The sequence below is a fragment of the Babylonia areolata genome, chromosome 24 (genome assembly GCF_041734735.1).
Source record: "Babylonia areolata isolate BAREFJ2019XMU chromosome 24, ASM4173473v1, whole genome shotgun sequence".
Classification (NCBI taxonomy): Eukaryota; Metazoa; Mollusca; class Gastropoda; order Neogastropoda; family Buccinidae; genus Babylonia; species Babylonia areolata.
Genome location: NC_134899.1, coordinates 17,159,027 through 17,171,526, shown reverse-complemented (window position 1 = coordinate 17,171,526; position 12,500 = coordinate 17,159,027). Strand labels below are relative to the sequence as shown.

General features: G+C 45.9%; 1 protein-coding gene across 1 annotated transcript in view; it reads right to left on the bottom strand.

The window, feature by feature from the left end:
• Positions 1-10,605, bottom strand: part of LOC143298871 (uncharacterized) — a 14,771-nt gene extending 4,166 nt beyond the window's left edge. The window contains exons 1-3 of the mRNA XM_076611873.1: positions 10,353-10,605; positions 2,003-3,254; positions 1,109-1,270 (exon numbers count right to left, since the gene is read on the bottom strand). Of these exons, the coding sequence (XP_076467988.1) occupies positions 1,109-1,270; positions 2,003-3,254; positions 10,353-10,463 (1,525 nt within the window). The 5' untranslated portion in view covers positions 10,464-10,605. The remainder of the gene's footprint in view (positions 1-1,108; positions 1,271-2,002; positions 3,255-10,352) is intronic.
• Positions 10,606-12,500: the final 1,895 nt, after the last annotated feature.

The following is a 12,500-nucleotide window of genomic DNA, read 5'->3' as shown; positions in this document are numbered from 1 at the left end:
ACCCACCAGTGGCATCGGCTCTACCCAGGTAGGCAGCCTGTTGTGCAAATGACCCCGTGTTTGTAAAGCGCTGAGAGCTAGGTCTCTGACAGAGGACAGGCGCTATATAAGTATCCAATCAATGAATCAACATATATACCCAACGAGCTGGTCGGTCTTTGAAAGGCCACCAGATGCTGCAGGAATGAACCAAACGTATTCCTGTCTGTCTACTTCTCGTTTATTTCCCCCACCCATAATCATCACAGCGGTCCTCTAACACCTGTTGTTGTTATTTTTCTGACACCTGCATAGCTTTGGTTTTGACCGGCCACTCGTGTGATGGCCCAGTCAGCGTTCGGAGACATGAAGCCACAGACACACACATACACATACACATGCGCGCGCGCGCACATACACACACACACACACACATTGCGGAAAGAGGAATTGGTCAAGTAGTGATGATGTGAGGCATAGGTGTATTTGTATTTCTTTTTATCACAATAGATTTCTTCGTGTGAAATTCGGGCTGCTCTCCCCGGGGAGAGCGCGTCACTACACTACAGCGCCACCCATTTTTTTGTATTTTTTCCTGCGTGCAGTTTTATGGAATGGAATGGATTTTCTTGTAAAATAACAGTTGTGGATTGACGTTGAACAAATGAAAGAACGAACGAACAAACGAACGAATGAACACACACACACACACACACACACACACACACACCAAACTCCCCTTAGTTTTGGAAAACGAATTGACAAACATGAGCATTTATGGGTGATTTGAAACCCACATCTGCTTCTATTGTATTTCATTAAGACAACTGCACCGCGAAATATGAAACACATCGGAATGTGTGTGCACGTGCGTGCGTGTGCGTGTGTGTGTGTGTGTGTGTGTGTGTGCGTGTGTATGCGTGTGTGTGTGTGTGCTTCCGTTGGAATCACATTACCTTTTTATTATACACGCACACACATATGTGTATATATATACACATAATATACATATATATATATATATATATATATTTTTTTTTTGGGGGGGGAGGTGCTCTGCTTTAAGTCTTCCCGTCGGTACTATCATGCCAGAACTGGTTCCTGGCGACACAGGTACAGATACTGATACCTAGGAGTTTGAGCGTGATGTTGTGGCCGTGTACCAGGGGACGGCACTGCCAATCCATGTCCTCCCTCCAGCACCCCTCCTCCCTCACCCCCACTCCGGGCTGATCCGGGTAGCAGAAGGAGCATTTGGAGCAGCGCCCTGTGTCCGCGTCACGGTAATGGCCTGGAGACCAAATAAGAACGAAATGGAAACAATACGTCATCACTGAATGGCGTCATCAAGACACTAAGAGTCACGTACGATGCGGAAAAAACCCCAACTCAACAAACCCAACTCCCCCCCCCCCCCCACACACACACACAATATTGACGAAGGAGGGTGTTACAGAGAGAAAACACTTTCCCTTCGACAAGATTATTAGCCAACTGCTGTGATTTTCTTCTCATTATTGACTGAAAATACAAATACGAGCTGGAGAAAAAAAAAAGGTTATAAAAATAGTCTGGCATTGCACCCCAATCTACCCCCGTCCCCCCCCCCTTACACACACACACTCTCTCTCTCCCTCTCTCACGCACACACACAAACAAACGCACACACACAAGCACACACTTACACACAACCCTGCCAACCCCCTACCCCACCCCTCACACACACACACACACACACCCCTCTCCCCCACCCCTCACACACACACACACCCCTCTCCCCCACCCCTCACACACACAACTCTCTCCCCCACCCCTCAAACACACACACACACACACACAACCCTCTCCCCCACCCCTCAAACACACACACACACACAACTCTCTCCCCCACCCTCACACACACACACCCCTCTCTCCCCACCCCTCAAACCTTCTCACACACACACACACACGCACGCGCGCGCGCACACACACACACCACCACCACCACCACCACCAATACCTCTCTAAAACCCTCACTCACCAGAAGGGCACAAGCCGCACTGCGCGTCCCGCTCCTCGGTGCACACCTTGAGCAGGGCCTGGGGCGCGCCGCACGTGCGGCACGTGACGCATCGGGGGCGGGAGGAGTAGGTGGTAGTGAAGGAGCCCCTGGGGCAGGTCGCGCACACCGTGTCCCGCTGGCGCGTGCACTTGCGGGCCACGTACCGCCCCGGCGCGCACAGCGAGCACATCCGGCAGGCGAACCCGTGGCCCGGCGAGTAGTAGCCGTCCTGGCACTTCCTGCACACCCTGTCCCGCTTGGACGTGCACTCCCGCTCCGTCTCTGTTCCCGCCGGGCAGTACGTGCAAGAGAGGCAGCGGGTGGCGTCCTCGTTGGCGAAGGTGCCGCGGTAGCAGCGGCGACACGACGTGTCCTTATCCCCGGAGCACGCGGAGGTCACGACCCACCCTGCGCGGCACGTGGAGCACGGTAAGCACGTGCGCCGATCTTGGCTGGAGTAGGTGTTTTGGGGGCACTTGGAGCACAAGGTGTCGCTGTTTTCGTTGCATTCCCCTGTCTGGATGTATCCCGGACGGCAGGAGCTGCACTTCTGACAGCGGGAAGTCTCCGTGTTGAAGAAGAAGCCGCGAAGGCACGGGATGCAGACGGCGTCTGTCGCGGATGTGCAGTTCGCCAAGAGCGTTTGGTCCGGCTGACATCGTGAGCATTCCCGGCAAGGGGATTTCCCGCCAGGGGAGAAGAAACCAAGCGGGCAGCTCTGGCACTCCGCGTCGGCGGCTTTCGTGCAGGGTCTGGTCTGGCCAGTGCCCGGAGCGCAGGACGTGCACGCCTGGCAGATCTTCCCTTCCGGGGAGAATGTGTCCCGTCGGCAGCCTCTGCACCGCGTGTTTCGCCTGGCGGTGCATGCCTTCTTCACGAACTTCCCCTCAGGGCACTTTCTACACGGTGTGCATTCCTCGCTCCTCCCCCACGAAAAAGTGCCGGGCTTACAAGGCGTGCAGACGGTGTCCACGGTTCGGGAGCATTTTCTCTGTAATTGGGTCCCTGGCCGGCATTTGGTGCATCGTTGACAGTCCAGCCCCTGCCCTGGGGAGAACCTGCCCTGTGGGCATGTGCGACACCGGGTGTCGTTGGTTGCGCTGCACGGCGTCGCTGTTTCGTAGCCGGAAGGACAGACCGCACATGGTTGGCAGGAAGTGAAGCCAGCTTCCTGTTTCAGGTAGAACCCGGGCTGACACTCATCTCCGGCGCTCGTTCTCTCGGGAGCAACCTGAGTGAAAAGATAAAAAAAAAAAAAAAGATTTAGAAAAAAAAGTCATTTACAGGCGTTATTATTTCTGGGCAAAGTCCCATTTTAGCATCCTAAATGATTGCACCCGTCTTACTGGCAATTTTTGTGTATGTATGAAACGATATTACCATTAGTATTGTACCCCAAGCAAGATGGTGGCATGTTAGTTTAGTGGCGTACGTCATTTTACCAGTTTTGATGCAGATTCAGCCACTAAATTAACGTGCCACCATCTTGCTTTTTCCGTTTTTCGCCCCACAAACCATGGAAATGTAACCAATAGGTGCAATTATTTTGGATGTTGAAATAGGACATTACGTTTCTGAAAGTTCGTTATTTATTTATAGTCTGTTCATTTAAGATGATGATATTAGACTGAAAATAAATGATATTATTATCATCATTTGGATTATTATCATTTCTATCATAATGATAATTGTTATTATTAATTAGAAATCGACATCTCTGTATATTCGAATGAAAAGGGGGGCGGTTGAGGTGGAGGGGAGGGGCGGGGGTAGGGGGGGGGGCAAGGAGGAGGGGACTAAGAAAGGAAGAGAAACAGACAGACAGACAGACAGAAAGAGAGAGAGAGAGAACAGAATGTGGAAAAGAGAGAGTACAAAATCTAAAATGGAGAGGGTGAGTGTCAGTGATTGGAGAAAGAAAAAACATAATATTGGACGGGTGTGTGTGAGAGGCGGGACGGGGGAAGCGGGATTAGGACCAAAAAAAATTATCAATAATCAAATATTGTATGCACTACTTTTGAAAGTATCCTTATATGTGCGCTAAGTGAACCTCGGTTTATTGTCTCATCCGAAAGAATTGATGCACCATTGAAATAAGTATCACAGTTCACATCGTGACACTGAAATAAGTATCACAGTTCACATCGCAACACTGAAATAAGTATCACAGTTTACATCGTGACCACTGATCTAAGATTATTTTTAGATCATCCATCGTGACTAAGCATGGTAAAGGGTAGGACGTCGGGCCAAAGTTCGAGTGTGGATTCGAGAGGCGCCGCACGTCTTGCCAAAAGCGTGTTCTTTCTGTCTCACTAAGGGTCCAAAGGGTGGTGGGCAAAGTTCTGCGAGTCGGAAGAGTTATGGTATGCTATTAAGGTCAAACATTGCTTTAAAAAAAAAAAAATTTCTTTTCCTATGAAAGGCTGCAACAGACAGAGTAGTCGTACCTGGAAATCTGAAAAAGAGAAAATGATGTTAATAAAAGCGTCGACACCAAACACGATGTATCCTTACTGGGTGCATGATCTACAAGGCAGTGCTATCGAGGAAAGAGTGAAAGGTTTCAGGAAATGCCTTTTCTTAGAGGAGTGTGTGGGTGTGTGTTGGAATGGGGGAGTGGACATGCTGACACATGATTAAATAGACTTCCTATCTATCCGTCTCCCCCTCCGTCCGCTACACACAACCGCGTGTGTGCGTAACAAACACGCGTGCGCGAAAACACACACACACACACACACATGCACACACACACGCACACACACTCTCTCTCTTTCAACCTCCACCCGCCCTCTCTCTGTGTGTTTATATTTCCATCTCTCTCTCGGTCTGTCTCACACACAAATGTATAATCAAGCGCGTCCACGCACGGACACACACACACACACACACACACACACACACACTCAAGCAGGACAAGGTAAGTTAGACACGGATAAACCGGATTCAGCCCTCTGTTTCTAATGAGCAAGGAAATTAAACTCGCCACATGAACATCCCCTTCCATTAAGAACATGCACACAAGTCCTGGGAGTTCCCTCACCGGAAATCTCAGCAGGAAATCTGAGGGTCGGCGTTGATACTATCACTCTCCAGTTGGTGCCTAATAAATGCCAGTATACACGCTTCGATGCTATCTCAGAACGCAGTCAGACCGTTAGAAATATGCTAATGAAATCGGCGTTGTCGTATCCGCACTGGCTGTATGATAGTATCCGCACTGGCTGTATGATAGTATCCGCACTGGCTGTATGATAGTATCCGCTTGCAAGCGGTTGTCTGTTTCAGGAGGGAGTGTTAAAGCGTTTCCAAGGAGTGGGAGGGGTGGCAGAGAGAGGAGAGGTGCACGCACAAGACTATTACCACCATCACCACTACTACTGCTACCTATCAATAATAAAAAATAAGACTAATTAAAATAACAATAATGATAATGATGATGATAACAACAACAACAAAAATCAAGAACAATGATGACAATAATGATTATAATAACAATAGCCAACTTCGTCTTCTTCAATAATGATAATAATAATAATAATAATAATAATAATAATAGCCAACTTCTTCGTCTTCGAAGTCGTCGTCGTCATCGCCTTCCTCCTTCACCCAACCCCTCTCTAACCGTAATTTACCTTCCCACTTGCAGATCCATGCTCCTAATGACCAAATTCATTATCTGGCTTCTGTCCTTTTTTTTTCTTTTTTTTTTTTGCGCTTGGGAATTCATTGTCAATTTATTTCTGTATTTGGCCGCACCCTTCATCTCCCATAGGACTTTTTTTTTCCTCCAAGAAAATTCTTTCTGATTGTTGGATTAATTTGACTGAGTATCATAGCCCTGAGCCCCCGTGTGTGCAGAGGAAGTGGAGCATATTAGAAATACCCATTATCATGGCGACGACGACGACAATAACGATGATGATTATTACATAATTACACTGTCTCTGATTTCTTCGACAGGGCACCTGCTCATGTAGCTTTCCAACGTTTCTGGCTGTTCCTCATCAAAAATGTAGAAAATAGTGTTCCTCCAATATGCCACATCATCCATTGATGATGTCACAGTTACGTTTTTTATGGGTCATACCCTGATGATGTCATGGTTACGTTTCTTACTATCATGCCACATCACAGTGTGTGTGTGTGTGTGTGTGTGTGTGTGCGTGCACGCGTGCACGCGTGCATGTGTGTGTGTGTGTGTGTGTGTGTGTGCAGTCGACATTTCCGCCTGTACATTGTTGGAAAATCCTGAATTTTTTTTTTTTTTTAAAGTGGAGACTTCCTTGATGTTTAACAATGAATCGACTTGTATGCAATTTCCTGTGAGTCACAGTGTCGCCAATGTTCTCGGTCTGTCTCTCTCTGCATTGGGCAAATGTCTGTGCGTGGATGTATGAGTGTGCGGGTGCGCGCGCATTTGTATGTGTGCATGAGAGAGAGAGAGAGAGAGGGGGGGGGGGGAGAGAGAAAGAGAGACAGACAAAGACAGAGACAGAGAGACAGCGACAGATATCACAACGGAAGGTTAGACTGACAATGTACTGGATGTATAATTTTGTCCGATGTGCATAGGATACTGCATGCACTGTTCTGTATTAAAAGCTGACCAAAAAATGCCACTTGATAATGTTTATCATTAAACATGAACGGTAGGTTCGGGGTCTGCCAAGGCCTGACCAGCGTGTTCAGTTTATGTGAAGGTCATGCATCTGCTTCTTTCTTTTTTTCCACAGCAGATGTGGTACAGATGCGGACTGATCTATATACACCGTCGCTACACCACATCTGGTAAATGGTGAGAGAAAAAAAACCAAAGGGATAGATCCGTGACCTACGTGTAAATCCAAGGGGCTAGTCAGGCATTGAAGAGACGCATTGACTGTCTTCATTTCAGAGTCAGTGAAAGCTGATCATATTATTTTTTCTTTTTCTTTCTCTTTCTCTCTCTCTATCTCTGAATGTGTGTGTGTGTGTGTGTGTGTATTTGTAATATGTCGTCTTGATTACATTACGAAACCTTAATTTGATGAGAAAGAGTGAGAGACAGTGTGAATGTGTGTGTGTGTGTGTGTGTGTGTGTGTGAGTGTGTATGAGTGAGTGGGCAGGGGAATGAGGTAGGGGAATTATAATGGGCATTTGTGTGCATGCATGGATGTATGTAGAGAGAGGGTGGGGGAGAAACGTATGTGAGTATGTGGGTGCGTTAGAATATTTTTTGGAGATAATGATATTAATGAAATTTGGTATCTTGATTTGTTAAATATGTTTGTTTGTTTGTGTGTGGGTTTTTTTTGTGTTTTTTTGTTTTTTTTAAAATCGTACCTTCCTCAAATCAGAATTTCCTTGTGTTGCTCAGTTAATATTTTATTCAAATGGTTGCGAAAATGTCAGTACAACAAACAGTTAATCTGACAATAAATGGTTTCAGTCAGTCAGTGTGTATTTGCTGCTCCACTCATATACACTGTTTCAGTGGCATCACTCCAATTTAATTCAATTGAAAAGTGAATCAAAATACATTACTGTCTGCCTCGAGGTGTCCGTCAACAAATAACAAAGAGGGGGAAAAAACACAAAAAACAAAACGAACAAACAATAACAACAACAAAACCCACTAAACTTTTCTCTAATTGTCATGCATGTTGTTAATACAAAGGTATTAAAAAATTGAAAAAAAGAAGAAAAAAAGCCCTCTTCATTGATTACAATGCACATTTCAATCAACTTAGAAAAGGAAACTATTCATTAAGAAAATATGACATTTTAAGACATAAATTGAAATAACAATAAATGAATAACTCGTACATCCTTTCCTAACTTACTCTGCAGGCAGCATCATTCTTTCAGTAAAAAAGGAAAACTTTCAGGTAAGGCAAACTTTAACTGTTTAGGACATGACATGACTGGCCTGAAGTGTCTGAAACTGCGACTAAGATAACAAGTATGCAATAACCTCCACCCCCTTCGCAACGAAACTAAACACCACGCGTTTATGCATGACTGCAAAAGTGTCCTCGCCGAGTAGGCCACCCCCATACACACGTGACACCAAGTAATGCGTTCTTTCCAAATCTCCGCACATATTTTTTCCCTTCAAACGCCTTATGTTTTGTTTCGAGATACATGTCACGCCACAAAACCATAATTATCAGTCATTATTACATCACAATGTTATGAAGGCCACTATGAGTGGAGGGTGGGCGTGGAGCTAATTTTCCTCAAGTCATGTAGCCTGAGCGTTGTGATTGCGTAATTCCCTTCAAGTTTGAAGCCCCAAGGTCGCTGATTTAGGTTAGAAGCTGTAACGGCTGTGCGAGTTTTAAGGCACTCTCCTCGTGACTCGTCTGATAAACACGCCACACCTACCAACTCACACAACACACACACACACACACACACCACTTCACGAATAACCACCTCCCCATTACACATTACTACTCGCATCCCATCCACACACACACACACGCACGCATTTTTCTTGTTGTTGCTGTTATTATTATCATAATACTTAACTTAAAAAACAAACAAACAACAACTGGAAGTTGAAAAAGCGTCGCCAGTTTAAACTGGTTTACTTCGACATTTCAGTTCCAGATTTTCTTCTCCAGTATCTTCATGTTGACTGGTTGATCTTGACTGCCCCAGTCTCTCTCATGTGTCTGTTGCTCTGTGCCTTACTTTATTCTTTCTGTATCGCTGTCTGTGTCTGTGTCTGTTTCTGTTTGTCTCTCTGCCTCTCTGTGTGTCTCCCTCTTGTTTGTCGATTTTGTTTTAAGTCTTCCGCCCCTCTTCACACGGGGTCAAGGCCTCAGATTGAATAAAATATCTGAGTCTGTACCTAAACCTCATTCTCTCTCTCTCTCTCTCTCTCTCTCTCTCCCTGTGTGTGTGTGTGTGTGTGTGTGTGTGTGTGTGTGTGTGTGTGTGTGTGTGAACATAATGTTTTACTTGTTATCTTCCCTCACCTTTCCCACGAACCTTTTATCATATTATCATATTTATCTGCCACTGTCCCCCACCCCTTCCCTCTCCCTTTCTCCGATTTTGATTTGACAATGTGTTTTGTTGTTTTTCTCTGCCTAAACGGCAATAATCTTCTGGTAGACATATATACCCACAGTGTGTAGCTGTGAGGGGGCGGTGTTTTGTTTAGTTTTCTACCCCTTCAGAAGGGAATAATTATGGCCTACCTGGATAAATCTGCTGTCTCTCCCGTTCTCAGTGCAAGAACCAATTCGGCGCAGTTTCGCACATTGCATGAATGGTTGGAATATTACTGAGCAGCTGCACAAATGGAATGCAGGTCGCTAGGCAACGGTGACGCGCTCGGTAACAGTATGCTTCAACTTCGCGCAAAACAACAACAACAACAACAACAACAACAAGAAACAAACCGAAACTGTTCAATACTGGGGGATGAAGGGGCGAAACACACAAGATAACCACTGATGATATCTATTCTACATTATACCTGTATCATACCCTGTCCAGTTCCCGTGATCTTCTTTCTGCTAGATCCAGTTTGGAATGTGGTCGGCATTTTCGGGATTATGAGCTTGGCAGACAGGTTCTTAGCTGACTAGATGCTAAATTTAGGTAGGAATATACATTCCAGAATTATTCATACTGCCGTGCGTTCCTCATTGCGTTCTTGGAGCTTCTTTCGAGCTCATAACTCCAAGCGGTGTATTTCGCAACAGATACAGCGGATATGATTTTGTCCACGTTTTTTTGTAGCGTTTTTTTTGCTATGTTTCATGAGTAAAATGTTCAACACGAAGAGTTGGTGAGTGATGTTCAATCCATTTTGCCTGCATAGTTGTGCTGCTTATTCCCTGTGATTCCATTCCTTTTCCAGACAGGAAAATGTCAGCACACATATATGCAGCACATGTGCGCGCGCGAAGCACACACACACACACACACACACACACACGTACGCATGCACGCAAACAAATGTGTCTGTGTGTGTGTGTGTGTGTGTGTGCATTCAGAGAGGGAGAGAGAGAGAGACAGAACACCATGCATTCAGTTACAACACACACACACACACACACACACACTACAGAGAGAGAGAGAGAGAGAGAGAGAGAGAGAGAGCCCCAAACAACATAAAGATACACAGACACACACACACACACAGACACAGACACAGACACAGACACACACACACACACACACACACACACTACAGAGAGAGAGAGAGACAGAGCCCCAAACATACAGATACACAGACACAGACACACAGATACAGATACACACACACACACACACACACACACACACACTAACCCTAACACTAACACTAACACTACATACCGATGAATTGGAACTGACGGTGATGACATGCTGGCTGAAGACAAGAATCACTCTGGTACACACCAACACACAGACACAGACGACAGAATGCACAATCACGGTGGGAGCCATTTTTTGTCAGTGCTTCCAGTGAACATCTAGCACACAGAACTCGTAAGTCGTCCAACAGCAAATGACTTTGCGTCCTAATAATATCAGCGATCAGGTTAGCTTGTGAACTCGTGGAGCGAAGGGAGAAGGGGAGGCGTGGGGGAGAGGGTCGTTGAAAGGACGGAAAATATAAAAGTTGCTTTGGCTCCTCCCCCATTTCCTGCCCCTTCCTCCACCATTATGCCTTCCCCACCACTCTCTCAGTCCGTACGCCTTCCTCAACCAGTTACGTGTCTCCAAAAATAGACGATCGGGAATTCCTCTCCTGGTCTTCTTTCGCATTTCTCCTTGTCAAGTTGTTGTGGCCTGTTTAAACGGCTGATTGATGTTGAACATTTCAGTTTGTCATGGGGACACCCAAAGGTTCTGAGGACCTCTACACAAGGTTCCCTTCACAAAAAAAAGAAAAAACAGCATCCGCATCTGTGTGTTTCAAACTGGAGTGCACTTTAGATTTGGAGAGTTGAAGAAGAGGACTGTTGTTTCACACGAACTGAATCATGGGGTTTTTCCTCGGCGGACAAAAATGGGTATATATGTTGGCTTGCGTGCGTGACTGAATCTTGCAAAAAACATTTCCTTGATGTGTGTGTGTGTGTGTGTGTGTGTGTGTGTGTGTGTGTGTCGGTGTGTGTGTGCGTGTGTGTGTGTGTGTGTGTGTGTGTGTGTGTGTGTTGTGCATGTATGTGTGTAGCGTATGTGTAATGTTTGTATGCATCTTTTCTTCATGTGTGCATGTATGTTTGTGTTATGTATGTATGTATGCATGTATGTGTGTGTGTTCGTGTGTGTGGAGGGGTCGTTGTTTGTGTATTCAATTTGATTTTATGCATATTCGCAGAAAGTGGTATGTGACAAAAAAAAAAAAAAAAAAAGCAAAAAAAAAAGCTCACCTCACTAATTGACAGTGCAGTGGATCCGTACAACAGGACTAACTGGGAAAGAAACATGTTTGGAATTCAAAACACACACACACACACACACACACACACACACACACACACACACACGCACACACAACAAGGAACCGAATGGGGCGTTTCAGTGAAGGCAGAACAATGCATTACAAAATACCAACGCCGACACTTGGGGATGGTGACAGGACAGGGAACTGACATTTCAGTACATGACATGTTGATACGTAATAATCTGTTACGTGGATGACTGGCTACCGAATACGCAAGTAGCATTTCTGACATATCTGCTCTGACAGTTGTTTCACTTTCCACAATTATACAAACGCCTCCTTCAATCCGAAACTGGAACTGAACCATTGACAGACCTGGGGCTTGCCACGTTTAAGGTTACAGCCTCAGGAAACATGGGACGTTCAATCACGCAGACACAACCACAGACACACACACACACAGACACACACACACGCACGCACATACGCACGCACATACACACACATATATATATATACACACGACACACATGCACACACTCAGTCACACAAACACACACACGCATGCACGCACATGCACACGTAAACGGCACATGCACGCACACACACACATACAAACACACATACAGACACACAAGCAAAGACACAGAAACTGGACACACATACAGACACAGGCACACACAGACACTCAGACACAGGTGCAAACACAGAGAGAGACAGAGATAGACAGGCAGACAGACAGACAGACAGAAAGAGGCACAGACAGAGAGACAGACACACACACAGAGTGAGAGAGACACAGACACACACACACACGCGCGCACACACAGACACACACACACACGCGCACACACACACACACAGAAACACAGACACAGAGACACATACAGACACATACACAGACATACACATACACAGACACACACACAGACACCCCACCCCCCTATACACACACACACACACACACAGAAACACAGACACAGAGACACATACAGACACATACACAGACATACACAGACACACACACAGACACACAGACACCCCCCCCCCCCACACACACACACACAGCGTAAGAGACTTTTCGAGGTGGG